A 26240-nucleotide genomic window follows, 5' to 3' on the forward strand; every position below is an offset into this window, starting at 1 on the left:
CAGATCTGGAGTCCACCATCGTATGCAACTGCTCAAATCTTACACGGGCTCCCACTGGTAACCACGGGAACTCGGCACCTGTCTGCAAGAACAAACTAAAGTGCAACAGCCACTTTACTATTATTGTTATTATTATTATTATGCGACTTTCTCTACCTTTCTTTTTTTAAATAGCTGCTTTTTATTTTTTACTCTATTCATTTGCCAACCAGTCATTACCTTATTTTGTAATTTTTTTTTTTTTTTTTTTTTTTTTACACATTTTATTTCCTCACTTTACTTTGCTCCGTCTATCATTGGAACTCCAGAAGGACTCTTGACCAATCACAGGTGTCAGTTGCCTCCTGTTTCTGTGTTGTGCTGGTGTGTGTGGTCCTTCCTGCTGCTGCTCAGTTGGCTGGAAAATATTCAGGCACTTACTCCCTTGTTATCATCTCCATCGGTCTCTACAAAGACTTATTGACTTATGCTGCCAAATTTTCTTACAACTAGTTATCAGCACAGGGTTTTAACATCATTAGGAGTTACTTCATTTCTTTTTGATAATCTGTCTTCTTACCACACCTTTAATTTTCATACCTTTTTGTTCCTCTTTTTTCTTTGAACTACTTTGTTTTAATTTCCAGTTTAATCTCGGCCGTCTTCCAGCGAGTAGCTGTCCGTCAGGCAGCAGTCAGTCAATCATGCCTGTTTCGTCTCCATACGAGTGCTACATTGCTCTGAGCGGGGCACACTTACCGACCGTTACCCATCCTACTGTGTCCCAGTGTTTCCACATTAGCATCGTAGCTACGTCACACTAAGAAAACACCACGTACTTCATGCTACATACTATGCAGGCTAGTATGTTGTGACACTATCAAAATCTTAATCTTAGCGTAGGTGAAAAGGTGAAGACAAATATGTGCAAGTATTTATAATAACTAGGTGGTCGTGTACACCACCTCACATGCACACACACAACCACGCGCGCGCGCGCACACACACACACACACACACACACACAGGCTCCTGTGGTGTGGCGGGAAACATTGTTTAGTGGCACTTACTGAACCAAACTTCCAGTTATGTTGTTACTGATCAACACACACACACACACGTGGATTTGTAAGGGTTTGCATGGCAGACAGTGAAGAAGGACTTTAAAGGGATTGTTTGAGCGCTACGAGAGCAGAGCAGGAGGAGACAGAGAGAGCAGACCGTGAGGGAGGAGGAGAAGGAGTTAATATAGTCACAGTCAGTCATTTTTTTCAAGGTACAAAACATTTAAGTTTGTGACAGCTCACCTGCAAGAGACTGCACGGACGCACTGCTTTTTTTTGTTGCACTATTTGTATTGTACATTGATTTCTCACTAATGTGATTATATCATCTCCTCCTCCTCCTTGTCTTAATATAACCAAGCACTCCAACAGATCAAAACCCAGACTCTTGAGTAAACATTTGATGATGGACCGGTCAATAAATGTGCTGATAGATGAATAGGATTCAATCCGCTTGTCCATTCCACTACGCTGTGAGTGCTGAGAAGAGCAAGCCATTGACGTGGCTGCCTTGTTGTGCAGCACAGTTGAGTGAAACAGAGTCCAGTCAGAGGCTGTGGTGTTTTTACAGCAGGTCCATGTCATGTTAAAGTCAAAATGTAACTTCTTGGGTATTCCCATGTGAATTGAAAAGCTGAAACGCGAGCGCTCTAATTATAAATCTGTGAAAGTATTCCGAAATATTTTCAAAAGTAATGAGCCAAGACGACAGTGTCACTCTGTCTCTTCATTTTAAACTGGTTCAGTTCAGGGCAGAGGACAAGTTAAAGCTTGACCTCTAGTAACTAAAAGGAGAACAATCCACTGCTTTATTCTTCAAACATCACAGAATTACACATATCTGCTTTTACTGACTGCATTTAAAATAAAATAAAAATAGACATCCAGCATAATCCTCCATCAAATGACAACTGTCTTAAGAGGAGGAGAATATTCAAGCCAACGAGACATGGACCATATGAAGCCATTTTCTGTTGCCTTTTTATGCTTATACATATTGAAAAAAAAAAAAGGCATTTATGAACATGCAAATGGCTTTCACAGCCACAGTGTGAAGATCTTCATACGCTGAGTAGTGGTGGTGGGGTTTAATAATTAGGTGAGACCTGTGGTATTTTTTCAGGAGTTACACACAAAAAAAAAGACTTCAAGAATCTGTAGAGGACAGATCAGTATAACAAAAAGCATTTACCGCGCAGGTATGTAGATGGCGTGGTTTGATATTGCAATAAAATAATAAGAGGGAATGCCTCCCACTGTTAACATACAGTAATTATTTTATCAGCGTTTTGACTTGATTTAAAAAAAAAAAAATGTATTGTTGTAATCTCTAAGTATGGATTACAGGCTCTGTATGCAGCCTCCACTCAATAATTATTACACTTACTGCTAAGAAGACTAGAACATATCAAGAATTTGGGTATTGAATAACCTTGTGAGGAAATATTGCACAACATAAGACAGAAAAAATAAAAAAAACTTGGTGACTATAATTTAATGCTAAGTAACAGGTACCTAGGCTTTGTAGTGCTGGTGGGAGGAAGAAGCAATTTATATTGTAATTAAGAATAAAACAATAAGGTCGAGTGTTTGAGGTATTCTTAGTCCAGATGTTTGTACACAAGTAGGTCAATTCTCAAGAAAATATGACATCAAGCTGCTGTCGCATGAAAACAATCAACCTTTGAGCTTATTTTTTAAACCAATCTCTGTATTTTAGAAGATGGAAGGATCTTGTACATTCAGATTTAAAAAGCTGAAAGACGGAAAAATACAGAAGCAGTTTTCTTGCGACAGCAGCGATGTCACTTGTCATTAGGATTTATTTAACCAACCACTACTTCTTTCAGTATTGTTTCCCCCCCCTGTCCTTCCCTCTGGTCAAATAAGCATAATGGGTATGCATAATATTCAGGTGTATTACACTATAGCATTGGATCTCTAAGTAAAAAAAAAAAGAAAAAAAAAAGATGCAGTATATTTATACAGCAAGTGGTACAGTAATGTATTTCTAGCTAAGCATGGTTGCATCAGTGTGGCAGCTACTGTTTGTGCTTTTAATATTTTCTTTGACCTTCTTCTCTGCGCCTCTGTCCTGTGTTTGTGTCACTGATGGAGAATTTATGACCCAAGTCTTGGAAATAAGTACAAGATTTTGTTAAAATTCTCTTCACCAAATTCCCACTTTTTTATCAATGTTGCCTGAGTTTAAAGATATTGAGGAAACAGAGGATTAATGACAGAACTGAAATGGATAGCTTTTTCTTTCTTTTCTTTTTTGTTTGTTGTTTGACTGAAAAAAAGGTTCCCATGCTATATCGGGAAACATCTTTGCGGTCCATTCCTTTTCTGTAGGTGTTACTGAAAGATGTCCTGAAAACCCTCCCTACCACATCCTTTTATTCTGTGCCATATTTCACCAACAGCAGTTTGCGCAATCTGAGTTTTATTCTCCTAAGTAACTGGTGAATTCTGAGTCCTTGTTACGTCTAGCTTCTTGTGATTCTGTGTTTTCCTATTGCTGTCCTATTTCTCACTTTGTTGTTGATGCATATTTCCTGTCTCAGTTTGTATCTTTCTTACTGTATCCTCTGTGTTTCTCCTATTTTCAAACTTCCCCCTCAGAGGCCATTTTTGCATCCCCCATTTCCAATCCAAACATTTTAATTTGAACCCTTGCAATGACGCAAGACAATGCATATCCATGTTAATCCTTTTCTGTGCTTCCATACTTTCATATACTTTGGCCTTTAGTTGCTTTCATTCCAACCTTTGCAACCCGCCTCACCACCCTGAGAACTAAGCGAGTTGGTGTCAGTAATGGATAGAATGTTAAATTTTTTCCATTAATGAAAACTCTATGAAGCCTTTTGAACACTAGATGTCGCCAGTGAGCTTCACTGATGTTTTAATGTGAGCGTAATGATAAATTCATAGTTAAGCCAGGTCTTTTTCCATTTGAGATTCATAATAGGGTGTCAGATTTTGACACTGACATATTTTAGATTGGTGGTCTTTTCAAATTGAATGTCTGATTTCAGGAAATTTTAGACGACGACAAAAATGTGTTCTTAAAAAAGGACATGGTCATTTCACGAGAAGCATTAATAAGAGGGAATTTTTATCTCCCAGCCGAGGACCAATGCTCTTAAAAACTGTAAAAACGGGGGTCAGTAGGGAGGCAGAACCACTGAGATATGAGGGTTGTGTGAGAAAACACTCATCTGTTTTTCAGTACGGTGAAACAGCTTCCCCATTTCACATTCCTCGCCTCATTTATTTCAATTTGCACTTAAAGTATAAGGAACACTTCAGTGTGTTCGGATGGGTAAATGCAAAGTCATCTTAAATCATGGGTCTTTTATCATCGTTTTCATTTTCCATCGTGCTATCCTCTTTGACATTGAAGGATGGTTATTTTAATGAGCATTACTCTGTTTCTTTGACGCTGTATTTTAAATACGTTTTCACTTGATCAGTGAAAAGCAACCAGAACGATTCATCACTCCTCCCCTCTCTCTTTCCATCTTTCCACTTCCTGTTTTGCCTTGCAGTTACAAAGTCTTACTTTCTTTCACGAGTATAAATTAAAAACACTACTATCCCAGTGAATAGTAGGCTCTTAAATGTCTTTGATGTTCTGCTGCAGCTTTTTAATTTCAATTTGTCAGATATCTCTTAGTTTAATTTGACACTAAATGTGATGCAAAAAGTGGAAATTCCTTGTCTTCCAAAAAAAGCATACTCGTATCCCATTCCCCCCCATGGATCGAGTATTCGGAACAACCCCAATCCTTTGGAAGTTTTAGCTTGGTACCCAGTTTGCACATGCTATGGTATATCTGTTACCGTAAGGTTGTGTTTGAAACAGAAGCCCAACGTCTGTTCAGCGTTGAGAGAAGTGAATTGTATGTTAGCTATTTGGTCCAGAGTGAAGGACCAGCGTCAGGCTTGTGATATGAAGTGTAAATCTGTTTTTAATTTAGGTTTTTTTTATGTTTTTTTTCTTTTGTTGTTGTTGAGGGTTTTTTTTTTAAAGATCAGTTAGTGATCTTAGTACTATAACTAAGCCAAGTTTGTAATTGTATATTTACTGTAAAATGTAGAACATTGAATAACTATTAAAATTTTCCTATAAAAGGAAGACCGTCTCATTGTCTCCTTTCTCAACCTGAAGTGTTTCATGGAGGGTGAATGGATTTCATTGGAAAGGAAGAGATTTGTATCAGCATGTTTGAAACAGCTCTTTATACACTGAACTCTAAATATGTGACACTTTGTAACAGGAAAGTGAAGGCACAACAATGCCCTGATAGTGAACAGATAAGTTAGGAAAGGGGTTCCCAAACTTTTCAGCCCACGACCCCTCAATATACGATGTTAGAGACCGGAGACCCCCCGTTGTTCCTGGAGGTGGTAAAAACATAAAACGTTGCAAACAGCCGCACACACCATGAACCCTATCCAAACACACCAAGGTATTGGAACATCACACAACATCCCAAACATCTGAATATGCTTTTTGTAATTTATTGTAAGAAAAGCTAGAAGCAGAGCAAGTCATCTCTTAAACTACTTTTTGGATACATTTTCACAATAATGGGTAAAATAATTGTTAGAAGTTTTTTGAAAGGAATCCCGCGACCACCCTCTGTGTCTTGCGACCCCCACTTTGGGAACCACTGAGTTAGGGTACAGTAGCTCCAGAGTCACCCATTAACACCAAACTCCTGACATGTTACAGGTGTGACTCTTAGCTCTGCAATATTTGCTAAAAAAAAAAGTGTTTTTATTTCAAATCTTCAGAAATAAACAAATCCAATAAAAATGTATTTCTCTCTGAATGGTCAGTGCCATTTATAGTAATGTGATCTGGCTCTAGCTATGTTGATGCTGTTGAGTTTTTTTTATTGAGTCAAGAACTGTGGTTTCAAATGAACTAAGATGAATGTCTGTTTATGTCATCAACTTTAAGATTAAAAACTAAACTTTAACCTCAACCAGTACTTCACTTCCTAATTTAAAGGAACCCTGTTTTAACCAGAGCAATGCACCCTTACATTTACTGGAAACCAATGCAAGTTTCATTGAACAAACACTAATGTAACCAATTCATGCTAAATTGAACATCCCAACTGACCCAGCAAAAACTCTAAAAACGCCAAATCTATAAGATTTATTAGGCTAACAAATAATCAAATAAAGACCAACAAATGACAACATAAACAAAGCACACATTTCTTACTGAGAGGCACAAAACAGTGATCCCTACTCCAAACGTGTCTGTCGTTTAATGTCATGACAGAGTTTTTTTTAGCATAGACCAGATGCACCATGTTCAGCAATAACCTGGGAGCACAAGGGACAATCAGTACAGGGAACAACAACAGGCACGTTTAATCAGACAGTTTTCTATCTGTATTATGTTTCCTCAAAAGCTGTGATGCCAAATTTAAGGAAGAGACAATAAATAAACTTCACTTTCATTTATTGAAAAAAGAAAACCTAAAACCTGGAGTGGAAAAATAATAATGAAACTGAGCCTGTCACCAGGCAAGAGTGTAAATGTTGGTCATCAATTTAGAATAGAATAAATCTTTATTACTGGCATACATTTTTTGTTTTTCTTGTGTAAATTCTATGTTTTTTTATTATTCCTTAAATGACACCTCAGTACTGCAGTCTTTGTCCTGTTTCCTGGAAAGGTTGATGTAAGGACACACACGCTTTGACCGAGTTAGTGTGCTTTCAAATAGAAGAACCAAAAAGCACAGTTTCCTGTGGCAGCAGAAATGAACCAACAGCACAGAAAAACGTACTCTTTCACTTCTCTCTACATCAATCTCCAGACATCCTTCCAAGTTGTGAAATGCCAACCTCCGCTCCAGAACATCCACGCACTGCTGAACAAACACTGACACACACCTCTTTAGTGCACAATGCCCCACCACTCACACACACACACACACACACACACACACACACACACACACACACACACACACACACACACACACACATAGCCTCACATCTTTAATCTCTGCAGTAATGTGCCTGAGCTGATTGCAGGTCTGAAGCAAGTAGAAGATTGAGTATGTTACATTTATCAGAAGGTTTACTACGACAATGAATTAAAGGAACACATTTGGATAATAACACCTGGATGTCTCGGTTCACAAGCTGAACAAATACAACCACACTATGTTATTTGGCCCGTTTGATTATTAAAACAGGTTGAATTATATCAGTTCCTTTACACTCTGTAAAGTACTGAATATTAGGCCTTTGTAGATGTTTCAGTAAGTATTTTTCCAGTATGACAACATGGACATTATGAGTGCATGGATTTTTTATCACATGCTAATCGGTGAGTCCCTGATTTTTTTCTTGTCTTGCTTCCTCCTCACACTCTCCCTTTTTAAAGTCACACAAAAAACGCAGGCTTTAGTTATGAGAGCTTTTGTTAAAGTGACGATGTGGTCAAACAATCCCGGCAGTAAATGTTTCTTTTATCACACTTTTCATAAAGAGATTGCGCAAACAAATTAAAAACTAAAACTGAACGTGATAATGAAGCCATAAGATAAAGTGTCGAGACTTGGATGGACTTACATACTCTCAATGCTCTACTGTTACTTGATGCATTATCGTATTCATGTTTAAATGTTTTCTGTAGCTCAGTCTACCTGTGTTATCTATATGTCTCAATGTTAATCTGCCACTACAAAAAATTCCCCTCAACATCGAGGGAAAAATCTTTTTCAGCATTGTATCACAAAGGCTGTCCACCTATCTGGTAAAAAAACAAGTACATTGATACATCTGTACAGAAAGCAGGAATACCAGGATTTTCGGGCTGTTTGGAGCATACAAGCATGATCTGGCACCAGATCCAAGCAGCTAAGAAGGACAAGAGAGACCTACATGTGATCTTCCTCGATCTGGCCAATGCATTTGGTTCAGTTCCCCATGAACTCCTTTGGGAATCTTGCCTTTTTCCATGTACCAAAGCTCATCACCACACTGGTCAATAGCTATTTCGAAGACCTGCAGCTGTGCTTCACAACAGCTGACTTCAGCACAAAATGGCAGGCTGCACAGTCTCACCCTTGGCTTTTACAAAGGCCATGGAAGTCATCATCAGGGCCACGAGATGGGTGGTGGGCGGTGAACAAACCAGGGATGGGTTCCGGCTGCCGCCCATCAGGGCATACATGGACGACATGACAACACTAACCACTACTGCAGCATGCACCAAGCGGCTACTTCTAAAGCTGTAGGAGAACATCAAGTGGGCCCGAATGAGAATCAAACCAAGTAAATCTCGAAGCATCTCCACAGTCAAGGGGGTGCTTAGAGACACAAGATTCTGCATCGGTGACAACCCAATACCAACAGTGTCTGAGCAACCAGTTAAAAGCCTGGGCAGATGGTACAATGCAAGTCTCAAGGACAAAGAGCAGGTGCAACAACTAAGGCAAGAAATTGTCAATGGCCTGGAGAACATCAATCAGACCCTACTGCCTGGGAAACTGAAGCTCTGGTGCCTACAATTTGGACTCCTTCCTCGAACAATGTGGCCACTGACCATTTATGAAGCCCCAATAATAACTGTGGAGAAGATGGAGTGAACCATTACTTCATATGTGAAGAAATGGCTTGGTGTCCCGCGATGTCTATCTAACATCAGCCTCTACAGCAAAGGGGTCCTGGAACTACCTCTTACTAGTCTAACAGAGGAATGCAAGTGTTCTAAAGTAAGACTCCAGATGACATTGAGGGACTCCAGAGACAAGACCATCAGTGCTGCTGCGCCGCCCCTGGTAACTGGCCGGAAGTGGACACCATCTGATGCATTACAGCAAGCTTCATCAGCGCTGAGGCACAAAGACATCGTGGGGCAAGTCCAGCAAGGAAGAGGAGGCTTTGGCCTTGCGACAAGTAAACCAACTTGGCGAAAGGCCACAACATCAGAGCGGAGGACATTGGTGGTCGAGGAGGTGCGGCGACAGGAGGAGGTCGCAAGAAGTGCAAAGGCGGTCTCTCTTGCCAAACAGGGGCAATGGATGCAGTGGGAAGGTGTGGAGCAGAGGAAGATCAGCTGGAAAGATTTATGGGAAATGGAAGCAAGCAAGATCAGCTTCATCATCAGAGCGACATATGATGTGCTTCCATCACCAAAGAACCTCCATCAGTGGTACGGCGAGGATCCAACCTGTGCCCTCTGCCCAACTCCAGTGACCCTCAAACACATCATGGTAGGCTGCAAGACCAGCCTCACGCAAGGGAGATACACCTGGCGGCATAATCAGGTACTAAAACGCCTGGCATTAGCCCTTGAGAACAGGCGGTGTGCTACCAACTCCTTGCCTCCGAGAGCAAGCAACCCCACCCTAAGGGCAACAACCTTTGTCTGAGAAGGACAGAAAACACCCAAACATACCTTCACCAGATCAGAAGGACACCTTTGCAGGGCCCGTGACTGGAGGATGTTGGCGGACATCGGCCGTCAACTAATTTTTCCACCTGAAATAGCTTCCACCAACCTCAGGCCAGACTTGGTGTTCTGGTCCCCTTCACAGAAGACTGCTTACATTATAGAACTCACAGTTCCATGGGAGAACTCTGTTGAGGAGGCCTATGAGCGTAAGAAGCTGCGTTATGCAGAGCTTGCAGCAGAAGCAATGCAGCGTGGCTGGAAGACCAAAGTCTATCCGGTTGAAGTGGGATGCAGAGGATTTGTTGCGTCGTCTACCATCAGACTGCTGAAGGAGCTTGGAATCCACGGTCAGGCTCAGCGGAAGACCATCAGATCACTTTCAGAGGCGGCTGAAAGAAGCAGCCAGTGGATTTGGATCAAGCGGAAAGATGTCAGGGTGAACCTTTGGGACGGTTTGACACGTGACACACGCTGAGGGCTGATCATCCTGCAGCGGGCCGCCCTTGTGGAGGGTGTATAGTGAAACGCCGAAACACCCAGTGATGCAAGGGTACACTACTGATGATGTGGCCTGTGCTCAACTGTCCTGAAGATTACCCAGGCCAAGATACCCGTACCCCCCCGCCATGTTGAGCGTCTACCACTCTCAACAACTCAACAAATGTCGTGAAATGCTCCCCACCTATTGGCACAAAGGATTTCTTAAACATCACGTCCTGTGTATTTGATTCTTCTGCCACTACAAAAATGTCCCCTCAGGGACAAGAAAGTAGACGTTGAACATCTCTAAGTGGGAGTACAAATACAGACGAGTCATCACAACAGCACTATACTGACACGCTTATACCACAACACAATATCAACATAAAGTTAGCTAACATTAGCTTTTGGTCAGACTAGGTAAGACTGTTAGCAGCAAGGCTGTACATGTCTTCTTTTAGGACACTTTAATTTATTTTCATTCCAACTTCATAAATCACAAAGTCTCACTTTAACAGAAAAAGATTGAATTGGATTAAGACACTGGCATAGAGAAGGGAGTTAAAGTATGACACTGTACTGTAGTATCTGGATGTAGCTGAGCTAATGAACGGTAATGATAATGTCCTCAGTGGCCATAACAGGCGCATTAGTGTGTAACTCATGACATCATTTCTCCTCTGCTGGGATCCTGCAGGCTGGATCATGAAGCGACACATGGCCTCACATCACAAGACTTGACCCCTTTCTATAGTCTGTACATTTAAACAATAACAATGTCTATATGTGTGTATCTGCAACTTCAGCTGAGCATCTTATTTCAGTCTGTTAAGCTTTTTTTTTAAACTTCAATCGCCTATGTGCGTCATTAGGCTTTTTTTTCCAGCTCAGTTTTGGCAGGAAATCATTGTGAAACACGTACTCTGATTTTATTGTGAAATAAAAGTACATGTCGAATCATTTATACTAGATCAAAGTTGGTGTTATTGTCTCTTAGTTTATAACATAGCTGTATTATACACAATAGGACCACCTGCTCTGGATTTTACATCAAATCTTTGGATTAAAGGTTATTAATGGAGGCTTCTGTTTCATTTGCTGTCACACTTGATGTTTTAAACATCCAAAGTTCTTCTATTTTAAATTTATTTTCAGCCAGTTATGGAATTAATTAGATTAAATTTGTATTGCATTTCTATTTTTGTAATTTTCCTCCACGATGAGCAATTAAACAGTATTGTATATGCCTTTAATTACAAGTCATTTCAGATTTGAAAATCTTCACAACAGTGTGTAAAAGCCATCACTGCAAGACACTTGTCATCATTTGTGTATTCAACTGAATGAACAAAATACACACAGAGACACAAACCTCTTTGACAAGACATGAGGGAAATCATAACATCCTGTTTCAGACTACTCTCCCAAACATGCAAATGTATTAAGTGCTGGACACAATACACATAGACACATATTCCCACACGGCTTGTCTGACGGACTGTAAGAGCATGTGGAGAAAGCCATTGACATACTTGGAAGTTTGGATAATACTTTATTGATCCCCAGAGGGGAAATTCGGGAGAATATTATAGAGAAAATGTAGAAAAACAGTTTGGGGCAAGTATTACACATTCATCAAAACATTGGACAGGAAGTTTCTTAGTGGGAAACCACACATCAAGAGAGTTGGGTTTTGCTTTGAAACATTGCAACTAATTTTAGCCACTGGTACTGGTCCAAAAAGGAACAGTTCAAATAAAAATTCCTACTCAAATATTTGTTTACGGTGTCATCCAATTAAAACAGTCCAAGATAACAAAGTCAAGGACAGTGCAAAGATGCTCCAAGTGCTTCTTGTTTTTCTGAGATGTACCATCATACTTCAGGTTCAACATGTATTTTCTTCCAGCACACTGAGACGCTACAGCTTCCCCATAAAAGCATCCATACTATTGCAGAACACATGCAAAGTGGGTGTAGGCCTTAAATGTCAGTGTTTGTATCTGACAAGTTCTTACAATACTGCTCAAATGTTACGAAATGCCCTGATTAAGCTTTTAACAACATGTTTGGAAATAGGAGAGGAATGAAGTCCACTTCCTGTCTGCACATGTCTAATTTTCAATATGACACATGGCTGCTGGATGACTGCTTACAATTTTAATCTCCTAAGTGGCTTGACCCTCTTTTATATTCATTTTCTCTCTCAGCGGAAAAAAGACAGATTTATCTCCCGTTTCGTCTTTCACTGATCTCATGGGTTCAATGTACAACAATTCAAATACCTTTCTAATTTTATGACATTCTCTCATGACATCTGAGAGGATTTTGGTGCCGTATTGTTGGTATCAGATTGTAAAGTTTGGGATAGTTTTTAAAATGTCTGGTTATTTTGAATATCCTAAAACAACTTCCTTAGTCTGATATCAGTGTGTGGTCCAGTCAAGGGTAATGAACTCCATGCTGTTATAACCAACTGTTTCCCAGCTGTGGCTTATTCCTGGGAACACAACAGTTCACTCGAATTCGCACTCGTAACGCTGTCAGCTAACGTTTAATCCCTTTCACTAATTCATCCATACATTTGTAATTTCCAGATTTGTTGATATAAATCCTGAAATATGGATCCTCAAACTCCCTTCACACAAACAAACACAGTCAGAAAGATATTGATACATTCTTTTGGTGTGTTAACATCGATAGGCGTTTATAGTTCAATAAAATGGAGGAAACTGGAGTGACCGCAATGTGACTCAAGGTGCAAGTTGTCAATGATTTTCCTGTCAGAAGGAAAAAAAAAACATTGAATTAAATCGAACGAGAGTTTAATCTTTAAGGAAGATCTTAGCCATTTAATATTACAACACAAACTACTAACTTTCCAACCCCTTGATTCAACAGCTACAGGAAATAAAGTATACTCAAGTCAATTATTCACACTGAATCAGTGATGAGTGAAAAAAAAATGTAAATACTGAAGAAGAACAAAAGAATGGACAGTTCTCTCAAAACCAGATATTGACTAATTTGTTAATGAATGTTTAGACCAGGGGTCTCCAACCTTTTTTCATCTGAGAGCTACTTTCAATAAATGAAAGTGGCTAAGGGCTACTTGCATCAAATCGCTTGCATTTACTTACATAGCTCACATCAGCTGAATTAAGCTACTGTTTGTAGACGTGTGAAATTGCAATAAGCCAATGCTTATCAATAATCTTAAATTCACATCAATGTCCAAGAAAACAATAGTACTTCATACTTGTTTTTATGGGCCAAATATATGAATAGTGGGAAGAGGTGCATTTACCATCATCAGATTTTTATTTTTATTTTTAACACAGTCGGTCAACCTATAGGCGAGCTACTGAAAACCTGCCTGCGAGCTACCAGTAGCTCCCGAGCTACCTGTTGGAGACCCCTGGTTTAGACCATGAAGGACGTATTCATTGTAAACGACCTCATGTCTGACCGATTGTCTCAGACCTCAGTCTCCTGATCTCATGATGCAAATCCCAATCTTTACTTCTTTCATCACTTTTCACAAATATAATAATAATAATAATAATAATAATAACTTTATTTATAAAGCGCTTTAAATCAAAGTGCTGTACAAAGCAATACAGTTAAAATACAGGAAAAAACATACAGAGAAATCATGAGTCATACTCAACAGTAAACAGATGGGTCTTTAACTTTGCTTTAAAAACCTCAACAGAACAAGCCTGCCTAATGGCCAGAGGTAAACTGTTCCAAAGTGTCGGTGCACGGAAAGAAAAAGCCCGCTCACCAACTGTCTTCTTTCTGACCTTTGGGACACTCAAAAGACCCGTCCCCTGAGAACGCAGGGCTCGGGCAGGCACATAGGGGTTCACCAGGTCGGTAAGATACAATGGTGCGCTACCATTTAATATTTTCAAAGTTAGCAGCAGCACCTTAAAATCTGCTCTGGCATGAATAGGGAGCCAATGAAGAGAGGCCAACCCCGGGGTAATGTGTTCATATCTGCAGGCTCTGGTCAGAACACGAGCTGCAGCATTCTGAACCATCTGCAGACTTCGCAGACTTTTCTTTGGCAGACCTGACAGAAGGACATTACAATAATCTAGCCTAGGGGCCACGTAACCGATGATTGTTAAAGGTTCCTCTCATTAACCTGGTAACGGTGGACTACTCTAAAAGGACATACAGCACACAAGGCATTAGCCACAACAACAAAAGATGACACCTGTAGCTTGTTGTTGAACCCACAAACAGAAATATGTACTTTGTGATGTCAACAGTAGCTAGTGTAACAGATAAGCCTACAGTTGCACTGTCTTAGGCCACATAGCAGTTTTACAAGTTGTGTCTCCCTTGTAGCTGCGTCTTATCAGATATATTCTGATTTAAACACGGATGCTGAGCAGGAAACAGCAATGTTAACAAATCAAATAAGAGCACAATAAAAGGCTCATAAAATCCCAATGACATTACAGTCGAAGGCCTGGCCTACCAGTTTCTCATGAAAAAGAGTTCTAGCAAAGTTGACTATAAATAGCCTTATATCAATGAGCAGCAACCATTGACGTTGGCATTCGGTGTAATTTAAGAGACACCCATAACTGTCATACTTACTTAAAGTCAGTCATAGTCTCACATTTATTATTTGAAAACATTTTCAAAAGGTTGTTTTTAGGTCACTTTGGACATGCATGCTGATGAACTGAATGATTATGACAAGAGGTGCTCCATACAAGAAAGTTGTGCTTAAACAAAAGTGTGCTGGGTGTGTGAACTTTATCTCATGACCTCAATAATAGCCTATTTAAATCCTAGGTATGGCCCTGTTTAAAAGTTGGAAACTTTCCAACGTAATTAAAAAAACATTTCAAAATTTTTATTAGGCTTGTTTCACGCTCTAGCAGTAAGCGCCTTGATATGAACAGTGAGCGAGTTGAACCGGTTGACCGGAACTATGTTTGAAGTCCTGCTAAAATGCACCTGCTAGCTGACGGGCCGGTCAAAAGCAAGTCTTTAAAATGACCTAGGTTTATCTGAAAAAAAAAGACAAAGAAAAAAAGTTTGACATGGCAGGTTAGAAAAACTGCACAACAGCGCAAAGACGTCTCACATTTAATGGTTCTCTTTCTGTGCCCTACTTTTCAGTTTCAAGACTCATTGCCTGTGCGCATGCGCGTGCCTTGTGAAGCGCTCGCTCAGGTTCAGCAGCAGCAGCAGCAGCAGTGTGCGAAGCCACCCGTAGCAGCACTAAGGTCCGCACTGGGTCAGGGAGGCATCGACTTTTAACCACACTTGTTCATGCTGTTATGCTTTGAGTGTGTTTATAGTGGCTTCTCTACAGCTTCTATCTTTTCCCTCCACGGACATTGTAGTTGCAAAGAAGAGGGAACGGAGCAGGACGAGTCATCTGCCATGGCTTCATCATAAACCTGTTGATGTTGCACTTTCTTTTGCTATCATTGTGGGTAAGTTAACAGTTTTTCTAACCTAACCTTCAGGAATGCAAAATATCTAGTAGTCTTAACTATATTAGGGCACTAAACGAACAGTATTTCTCATGAGGGCATAGACTTCGTTGCTCTACCAATCTTTTCAAAACACCTATGCATGTCATAACAGCTCCAGTGGTAGGCCTATGTGTTTAAGAAGTATGACAGGCACGACACGCTGGGACAGTTCATAAACATGCAGTGGCCGAAATGAACTGTCAGTGTAAAACAGAAGGATTTTAACTTACTTTAATACCATACCAAGAAACAGCATTTGTGTCTGCTATGGTGCAGCAAGAGTTGTGTCCTGTCTGCAGTGGTAAGAAAGTTATCGGTTTCGATTAGAACTAGTCGTGATCACATCAGGTTTTTGTTACATCTTTTCCCGGTTTACTCCCTCGTGATTTTTGTTCCCACACAAGGCACATCAAGTTGTATCTCGTTAGTTTTCAACATGTACTCAAAGCAGATGCTGATGTTGCCCTCAAGCTGCACAGTGTCCTGCCTCAGGCATCAAAGCTTCACTAAGCAGACCCCCAGGTGTTGTGATTTTTGACAGCATCTTTCAGGGAATGTATTGTGTGTTATTTGCAGAGCATCACAACGAAGTGAAGCCAAACATTTATAACGTTTATGTAAAGTTACAAACCACAAAAACGAGGCCATTAAATCGCCCTGGGAAAATACCACTTCTCCCATAAAGTGGTTCTACATTTTAACAATGTAATAAAATGCATTACTTTGACATCACTGATCCAAAAAATCCCTTAGTCCTCTCCTCACAAATCTTGACCACTGTAAGAGTCTTTAGAGCACATTTAATTAGACCTATGTGTATATTGCGCTAGAAAACAAGTGTTTGAAGGCCTGACATTGTGTTGGATACGTGGTTTGTTCTAAAACATGGATATATTAATCATGCAACCTGAGCAAATATCCATTGCAGTTTTTCAGACCACATTGATAGTTTAATGTCAGAGGACACTAAAGTTATACCAGGGGTGGAAAGAGAAGATTGTACACAAGTAGAAGAAGATTCCAGGGGGTTGGGGGATTATAGAGAAGTGAATATGAATCTCCTATCAGCTTGTTGTATTTTTTTTAATGTAAAGTCCATAAATAAGCATTGTCAATAGCTCTACTGAAATGCAATTTTATTTCAACTAAAGCCAACAGATGGAATTTGTTTTGCTCTTTGGTAGAAATACAAGTGAGGCAAGATAAATCTTCTCAGTCATCCCATAGACATAATGCACTTGAAGCAAAACTGCTTAAATGTGGCAAGATTCACTTTATTGTATATATGTACAAATGTGTGTGTGTGTGTGTGTTTGCTGATTTTTACAAGTTGTAAGTCATCAAAGTAGGCCATCTACAAAACCATATTCATAGCTGCACTCTTAAGCAGTGAATTAATAGGAAGGGAGAAATCTGGACGGACCATATTTTAGAGTTAAACAACATATTTGATGACCAATTGGATACCAGACAGCAGCTATCGCTAGCATTCTCCACGTCCTAGCTAACATTACCTAGGTTTTTCACTATCTGTTGTAGGGCTGGGCGATATGGACCAAAACTCATATCTCGATATTTTCTCACTGAATGGCGATACTCAATATATATTGATATGCCTTTTATTAACAGTCAGTTGCACAAGTTCAACATGTACATGAAAACAAACTACCTGTTTGTGAAATTAATTAATTTTCTGCATAACAAAATAAACACAGTTGTGTGTTTTGTTATCCATTTAGTTTGTTGAGTTTGGCTCAGAGAGAGAGAGAGAGAGAGGAGCAGGGTGAAGAGGGAGAGACAGTGAGATGAGAAATAGGTGAACTGGCAGCTCCACAGAAGAAACGTATAAAGTTATATTCATGCAACATGAACTATATCGATATTAACGATATTGTCCTACCCTATATCTGGATTGAAAATATATCGATATATCTTAAAAACTCGATATATCGCCCAGCCCTAATCTGTTGTCTTTTCAGTAGCTTGTTAATCGATTAGCACTGAAAACACATTCCCTAGAGATTTCGTAATAATACTTTGAACCTTGATCACAGCAGTCCAACATTTTTACGGTATTTCATCCAGATGATCCTGATGTGTGAGGGGAAAAAAAGCAGGCATGTAAATAATGGTAAATAATGATACAAAATGAAAAGATAAATTGTTATCAAGTTGTTGGCAGCTAATTAATTTGTTTTCAACTCTATATTTTGGCAAATAACTCCTACCATTCAGAGTTTACATACATCATCTGCAGATCTGCAGAGTCCCTTTGCACCTTTAAGAAAAAGCTAAAGACCCAGCTCTTTCATGAACCTACGCACTTAATGATATTGATGATGACAATGATGTTTTTGAAAATGATGATGATGGTTTTGTTTGATAACGACAATATTTAGGATGGTTTAATGCTGATTAGAACTCTCAAGAACAGCTGTTGATGTTGTGCTCCGCCTTTTGTGCACTTCCTATCAGCACCTGTGTCCGATCACTTATTTGTTTCTTCCTTTCTAGATCCTTGCTTGTGTTGTACTTGCTCTCTGATGTACGCCGCTTTGGATAAAATCATTTGCTAAGTGAACTGTAGAATCATCTCTGCTGTCAAGGTCACCATGGGGACATTTCTGAGTGAAAAACTGCAATAAGCATATATCTGACAACTTAATTTGTCACTGTTTTCAATGTTATATTCATAGTATTGAGCAGTATTCATAACTCCTGTGTAAACAAGTTGTCACATCACAGAAGCAATAACCAAGAACTATGTGGATGGGCTGTCATGTGCAAAGACCTGGCAAACTCGCCATGGGATTTTGGCGTGCTTGTTGTGTTTTCAGTGAAGATTCCTTTCAGCCAGGCCATGCTCAGGCTTCTGTGGCTGTTTTTTTTCTGTCTGACTAAGAAAAGACTAATGCTACACTTGTTCCGAGGAACCATGGCAGAGTCCTAGAAGTGATGGAGTGGTAGAGAGAGAAAAACAGGAATGAAGTTTGTTTTCAGGAAATAGTTAAGTGCCAGGAATTATCTCACTGGGTAAATAATCAAAAGCGGATATCTAGCCATACCAGCCATGCCACCCAAATGGCTCCCTCGAATTGGTAATGTAATGCGGAAGGTCCTGAGATAAATCTAGGGAACCATGGCGACCGACAGCCAATGTTAAAAGGGTGAAGTACTCTACAGACAGTTCTCCAAGACTGTCAGACGTGCATAGAGGATATTTTACTGACTCTGCATTGACTTTGCACCACAATACCAGGACAGTCACCACAGGACTCAGTTTAACTGCTACCTCCCGCTCTGCTAAGCTTTTGATTAGCCTTTTACAGCAAAACATGTTTTTCTAAAAACACAAGGAGAAACAAAAAATAACAATGACCTTTCATCAGCAAAAACGTGCGTCAAGACAGTGATAGAAGTTTGAGAATACTTGGGCATCTCTTGAACAAAAAGCCCGTCTTATTCCAAATAACAAAGTTTGAAAGAACAGAATTAAGAGAGAAATAAATAAATGCCACATGCCCAGTTAGGGTTTTTGTGTAGCTGATGTTGTGAATGTGTTAATGCTTTAGAACCAATTAGATATTTTCAACTTGCTGCCTACATTTCAATCAACGCTGAACATCTGTAGTATGTTCTGTGATTGAGCCAAAACAGTAAGACACTGAATGGTTGGAGTCATGAAGCTGTCATCCTGCAAATCTAGTTAACTACTTCATAAAAAAAACATAGACTAGACAAATAGAAATAGTGAGATTGATGCATCTGACCAGGTTGTTTGAAGTCTAACTACAGAAAAACATCATTGTGGATTTAAGATGCTAGCCATGTCAGTTGAATGTCACCTGTTTGATTCCTCTCCCTAAGCTTTCTTCTGTTAATTGGTTAGTAAAGATGTAAAATGTCAGCCTGATAATCATTCAGTTAGTTATTCATCCAGTCATTGAGGTCATGCTGACATCCTGTTTTTTTTAATTGGGGGGGCTTTTTGCCTTTTATTTATAGGAAAGAGGATTGAGTCAGAGATAGAGAAAGAGTGGGGAATGACATGGGGGAAAGGAGCCACATGTTGGACTTAAACCCGGGCAGCCCGCTTAGAGGACTATAGCCTCTACATGTGTGCAACCAAACCACTAGGCCATCAGCGCCCCAATAGCTGATTTTGTTTGGGAGGGTATTTTGAAGAACGTTACCATCAAATTCAAACTTCCACATGTTCATGAAAAACTTTCACAGGGCAGTTAATGACATCTGTTTTTATTCAATTATTCTATCACTGTTTTTCATGAAATAGCTAGAGTGGTATCTAGCTTTGTAAGACGATGACATCCCCAGTTTTTAATATTTCTAAGCTTTGATTAGTCAGAAACATATGTTTATGATCATAAAGGCAATTAAGGGGCATTTCATTCCTTTAAAATGTTGACAGTAGAGAGCCAATGACCAGGGACTATATGGTTCATGGGTCTGTGCATTCCCAATTAGCCACTCTGGTACACGACCTGTTCCACACACACACACACACACACACACACAAACTCCAACCATAACCATTACTTTGGACAGATACCTGTTTGGATCAAAATAAAACAATAATCTGTACAATCATAAACCAGAATCAGCTGACCTGAGTACAGTGCTTAAGTGAATCTGATCTGATGATTGTGCAAAAAGCAACCTCATGGTGTCTCAGCGGTTAGATATTTGGTGCCCATTGCCCTACTGTTCTGTTTCTGTGTTTCATCAGAGCTGCATTCACTTCCCGTCTGTGGCAACTGCATAATTCCTGATAAAATCCTCACTTCCAGTCCTTACCAAGACGGGCACCAACACGTCTTTGTCTACAAGTTATGGCAAAGAGTGCGTTTGTCACCTGCAGCCCTGTGCAAATGTTTTTTTTTACATTATATTAATTTTTCAGCAGACTAGAAATAACTTGCTAAATGTTTTGGTTTGGTTTTTGTACATGTGAATTCATGTGTTTTTCTAAATTAATAACACTGCTGCAATTGAGCCTGTTTTGACGTGTGTCTGCAGTGTTAAATGTTTTGTTGTTTCCCTTCTTTTTCGCTTTGTTTGCCTCTTTTCATATTCACTACAGCCAGAGGCCAAGTGTGTATGCAAGTATGGTACCCTATGTGTGTGTGTGTTTGAGCAGGGGGCGAGCAGCAGCAGCATGCAGACATGGATCATTGATTAGCATGGCCAGGGAAAGAAGAGATTTCTGTTTAGAAAGTAATAAGGGATTAATTGGTCACTGCTTTCCCTCCTCAACTCAACATCTCCCTTCTCACCCTCATTCATATCTGCTGCCCTGTGTTTATTACTCCCTAACCCTAGACAGAGAGTGTCTGTGTGTAAGTGTACGGTAGACATTATGAGTCTTTATTAACCATACTATCAGTCCCCCACTACCTGCTGTTAGAGTTAAGATTATTTAGAGGAAAACATATCTGAAATGCACCAGGCATATTGTACAGTATACAGAGTGGCCGTCGCTGCTAATAAGTGCCGAATGTTGTTTCAGAATCTGTGAACCAGGGCCCGACCGATATGGGATTTTTGGGATACCTACAGTGGGTACGGAAAGTATTCAGACCCCTTTACATTTTTCACTTTGTTTCATTGCAGCCATTTGCTAAAATCAAAAAAGTTCATTTTATTTCTCATTAATGTACACTCAGCACCCCATCTTGACAGAAAAAAAACAAACGTAGAAATTTTAGCAAATTTATTAAAAAAAAAAGAAAAACTGAAATATCACATGGTCATAAGTATTCAGACCCTTTGCTCAGTATTAAGTAGAAGCACCCTTTTGAGCTACTACAGCCATGAGTCTTCTTGGGAATGATGCAACAAGTTTTTCACACCTGGATTTGGGGATCCTCTGCCATTCTTCCTTGCAGATCCTCTCCAGTTCTGTCAGGTTGGATGATGAACGTTGGTGGACAGCCATTTTCAGGTCTCTCCAGAGATGCTCAATTGGGTTTAGGTCAGGGCTCTGGCTGGGCCAGTCAAGAATGGTCACAGAGTTGTTCCGAAGCCACTCCTTTGTTATTTTAGCTGTGTGCTTAGGGTCATTGTCTTGTTGGAAGGTGAACCTTCGGCCCAGTCTGAGGTCCTGAGCACTCTGGAAGAGGTTTTCTTCCAGGATATCTCTGTACTTGGCCGCATTCATCTTTCCTTCAATTGCAACCAGTCGTCCTGTCCCTGCAGCTGAAAAACACCCCCATAGCATGATGCTGCCACCACCATGTTTCACTGTTGGGATTGTATTGGGCAGGTGATGAGCAGTGCCTGGTTTTCTCCACACATACCGCTTAGAATTAAAGCCAAAAAGTTCAATCTTGGTCTCATCAGACCAGAGAATCTTATTTCTCATAGTCTGGGAGTCCTTCATGTGTTTTTTGGCAAACTCTATGCGGGCTTTCATATGTCTTGCACTGAGGAGAGGCTTCCGTCGGGCCACTCTGCCATAAAGCCCTGACTGGTGGAGGGCTGCAGTGATAGTTGACTTTGTGGAACTTTCTCCCATCTCCCTACTGCATCTCTGGAGCTCAGCCACAGTGATCTTTGGGTTCTTCTTTACCTCTCTCACCAAGGCTCTTCTCCCACGATTGCTCAGTTTGGCTGGACGGCCAGGTCTAGGAAGAGTTCTGGTCGTCCCAAACTACTTCCATTTAAGGATTGTGGAGGCCACTGTGCTCTTAGGAACCTTGAGTGCTGCATAAATTCTTTTGTAACCTTGGCCAGAGCTGTGCTTTGCCACAATTCTGTCTCTGAGCTCCTTGGGCAGTTCCTTCAACCTCATGATTCTCATTTGCTCTGACATGCACTGTGAGCTGTAAGGTCTTATATAGACAGGTGTGTGCCTTTCCTAATCAAGTCCAATCAGTTTAATTAAACACAGCTGGACTCCAATGAAGGAGCAGAACCATCTCAAGGAGGATCAGAAGAAATGGACAGCATGTGAGTTAAATATGAGTGTCACAGCAAAGGGTCTGAATACTTATGACCATGTGATATTTCAGTTTTTCTTTTTTAATAAATTTTCAAAAATTTCTACATTTCTGTTTTTTTTCTGTCAAGATGGGGTGCTGAGTGTACATTAATGAGAAATAGATACAGATATATCGGCCAATATCTTTCTTAGATCTAGCTTAGATATGTAGAGATTGATAGATATAGATATAGATATAGATTGTTGTGATCTATATAGTATACTCTACTGGTGACAGCCAAAGTGTAATACTATGATACTAGCCGACATGATAGTCATTGATATGATAATATCGGCTGGCTGATTAATCGGTCTGGTTCTAGTGTGAACTTGTAAAATAGATAAACTGATTTAGAGATTTGTCTTTTCTTTGTACACACGTGTTAATGAAAAATGAAAGTTAATAATTAATAATTGTTTGTTTGAGGATGACTTTTAGTGGTCTAAGTATTAAATGAACCATTAAATTCAAGCAGAAGTTCAGGTCCTTGAGATGTGCATTTTCACAATATATGCCTTAGCTTTGGCTACATCTGTTGCATGTGGCATTAGGTTTTCTGTCTGTCCACATCATGTGTCTGGCTGGCTTAGTTTTAAGATATTTATCCTTTTGAAAGATTGACTCTATCCCCATTCTGTTTTTTAGAACCTCCCTTACCTTTATGTTCAGCTATGGGGAGAAGGGTCTTCCTGTCAGTCAAATGCAGAAAACATGGAAAGACTTCTTCTCTGGTATTATGTCCTTCCTGTAAATGACGGTGGAACTACTTAATCTTTGCCATATGCCATTGATTTGCCCTGAGGGTAATGTGTCATTTTAAATACTTTCCAGTATTTAAATACCACGGTTTTACTTTCATTCTGTGGGAGACACATGGGTGGATATAAACTGTGATATTAACATATTTTCTGTTTCATCCACAGTTCAAAAGTCCTGATGGTCATGCTTAATAATCATTAAAACCCTCCATGTGGACTTTGATTTACAACCCTGCTGTGGTTATGTTGCGTGGTTAAGCTTGTATATTTACCCTGAGTTGCAGGGTTTATAAATAATCTTGCGTCACCTTCAGCTCTGCCTTTCTGCACGCCTGAGGGCAGAGAGTGTGCTGCAGTGTGTGTTTCTCCTGTCAAAGCGTGTGTGTGTGTGTGTGTGTGTGTGTGTGTGTGTGTGTGTGTGTGTGTGTGTGTGTGTGTGTGTGTGTGTGTGTGTGTGTGTGTGTGTGTGTGTGTGTGTGTGTGTGTGTGTGTGTGTGTGTGTGTGTGTGTGTGTGTGTGTGTGTGTGTGAGTGAGTGAGGGGGAAGAAAGGGTTAAACAGAAATCAGAGTGAGGGAGCGTCTCTTGTAGTAGTGCTTCCTGTGGGCTGAGTCGGGGGTGGGGCCTTCTTAACGCCATGGGCTTTGCCTTGTGCTGCATGGGGGAATTAGCTCAAATGGTAGAGCGCTCGCTTAGCATGCGAGAGGTAGCGGGATCGATGCCCGCATTCTCCAAGAATCCTTTTGGATGGGTGGAACACACAGTAAGAGTTATAGGTTTAATGTTGATGAGCAGATCCAGCATTGAAAGGCCATGAATGTGCAGTTTTGTCTTCGATCAGATAACTGAATGAATGTTTTAACTTTCTGATGCTGCACTTTATTATATGATTTCCCCCCTGAGCTGTTGGACCTGTAACAGCTCGGTTCAGAGACCGTTTCCTCACACAGAGGGTTCAATAGAAGATGCAAGGACAACTTTCAAGAAGTTTGCAAGACATAAAACAGCTGTGTTCAGACACAGCTCCACCAAGTCCTAAAGCAGAAGTAGGTGTCTCCTTCACACCCACTATGACACATCCAGGCCAATTCCTGGAAGTTGTCCCAGAGTAATGTTCAAATTTACTTTAACTGCATTGATGGAGTAAATGTAGCGTCATGTTACCTAATTACGTAAACAGCGGTGATTTGCACCTTTCATAAATCTCCTATGAAGACCTTACTTGTAAACTTCCTTTGAAAATCTTTGTTTTCAGGAGAGCAGGATTTTGATTCATGTGTCATGTTGGCAACACCATACTGTAGCTGTGTGAAGTAACCCTGAACACAGACGAGACTAAATCATTGTTTCTTTATACTTTTTAACAAGCCTGATCCCCTTATAACATTCTTTGAAGAAAGAGGGGAAAAAAATCAACTTTAGCTGCTTTACAAATGCCTCAACTACTGACTCTTTTGGAATTCTAGTTATTCAAATATTGACAAATTCAAAGCTGTGATTGTAATAACAAACAAATACTTTACCTAGATAGACTGCTCAGATTTCAGCAGCACACTTTGGCCTGTATTAGTCTGTAATGTGTTTGAGCTGAAGCATGATGGCGATCTTTTAAGCCATATAAAATAACACAGTGCTGTTGTGTTTAAGGGAAACTCTTCAATAAGGTTTTCTTTAAGATTTTCCTTTATTTGATGGGAAAGTTGATAGAGTAGGAAATCGGAAGAGAGAGCAGGAAATGACATGCGGGAAAGGAGCCGCAAATCGAACTTGAACCCAGTCCACTTGCTTGGAGGACTGTTGCCTCCATAGGGCGTGACCTAACCGCTAGGCCAGCTGCACCCTGTTAATTGTTTTTTGTCAAGTGTAATTTTCTACGCAGTTTAAATAAATTCCTGATAAATTCTTCCAGTGAGGGTTCAAAAGTGTATATTTTAGCACTTTTTGTTTACATGTAAGCAGTGCATGTATAGCATGCACTTGTCAGTATGCAGTAAATTTAAATAGATTAGGTGAGGGTTAAAAATATGTGTGTAACTTTACCACATGAAATGAAATAGATCTGGACATTTGCCCCTTTAATCATAATTTAAAAAAACTGGCACTGAGGAGGTCATCCATTTTTCATGAAGGATATCCTCCTCCAGTGATAAACGAGTATCGTGCTGCTCCTAATGAGGCTTAATTTATTCTATGTTGAAACTGGAGCCGAACTTGGAGCAGATTTCTGCTGTTGTTCCCGCTTTTGCTTTGTCGACTCATGAGTTCCTTGCTAGGGCTTGTAGGATCCTGTGTATGTTATACTTTATTTTCCTCTCTATTATAGTAAACTGATATTTTCCAGTGTGTCATTAAGATCTTTAGTAAATGAAGAATGTCTTTGGTCTCATGTTACTTCTCACCCTTTGACATGTTTACTCTAAATACATGCAGGTATTATGAATACCAACAGGCACAAAGCAGTACCACTATCACAAACATGAAGCGTCATCATCTTTGCTCTGCATGTACAGAGTTACAGGAGGTTTAGCTGCCTTTATACCAAAATCTGACACACAGACTCAGGAGTTCATAACTCCCTTTAGGTTTAGTCGAGTTGAGTTGAGTTTATTTGCACATTGTTGAAAGAAGAGTCAAACAGGTAAAAGCTAAATAAAAACAAATCACATGTGTAGGTGAGGTAGAAACCCTCCGGGCTTATCTCAAAACCTCACCTCCAGAGATTAAACAAAGTTGAAATGAAATAACGAAGCAAAAAAAATCACAAATATATTTTACCCAAATTGAAAATAACATACAAACATAAATAAAATACAGTTTTTAGAAAATATAACAAAATCAGGACAATTCACTATTCACTACAAATCTTTCTGACATCAAAGCATTTTTGAGTCTCATTTTGTATCTTGTATCATTTAGTAAATACAAATGTGTGTTCCATAATTTGGATCCTCTGTATAGTGTTATTGATTTGTCAATATGTACATCAGGTTGCATCACGGGACTTGGAGAAAGT

At 39.9% G+C, this 26240-nt stretch overlaps 2 protein-coding genes and 1 non-coding gene across 8 annotated transcripts in view; all 3 read left to right on the top strand.

Moving 5' to 3' along the window:
* The window catches only part of fam168a (family with sequence similarity 168 member A), a 28834-nt gene extending 25822 nt beyond the window's left edge, over nt 1-3012 (top strand). For all 3 annotated transcript variants that reach the window (XM_061046401.1, XM_061046403.1, XM_061046402.1), the window contains one exon: nt 4-3012. The gene's annotated coding sequence lies outside the window, so the exon portion shown is untranslated. The remainder of the gene's footprint in view (nt 1-3) is intronic.
* Nucleotides 1-26240, top strand: part of LOC132980334 (P2Y purinoceptor 3) — an 81916-nt gene that overhangs the window by 48669 nt on the left and 7007 nt on the right. Inside the window, exon 2 of one of the 4 annotated variants that reach the window (XM_061046408.1) lies at nt 15303-15428. In XM_061046408.1, the coding sequence (XP_060902391.1) occupies nt 15399-15428 (30 nt within the window). In that variant the 5' untranslated portion in view covers nt 15303-15398. Of the gene's footprint in view, nt 1-14989; nt 15429-26240 lie in introns of those variants that run through there. The other 3 variants (XM_061046410.1, XM_061046409.1, XM_061046407.1) reach the window with 3 other exon arrangements.
* On the top strand, nt 23889-23961 carry trnaa-agc (transfer RNA alanine (anticodon AGC)). The gene has a single exon. It is a non-coding gene; the product is annotated as a tRNA-Ala (tRNA).

This window comes from Labrus mixtus, chromosome 9 (genome assembly GCF_963584025.1).
Source record: "Labrus mixtus chromosome 9, fLabMix1.1, whole genome shotgun sequence".
NCBI lineage: Eukaryota > Metazoa > Chordata > Actinopteri > Labriformes > Labridae > Labrus > Labrus mixtus.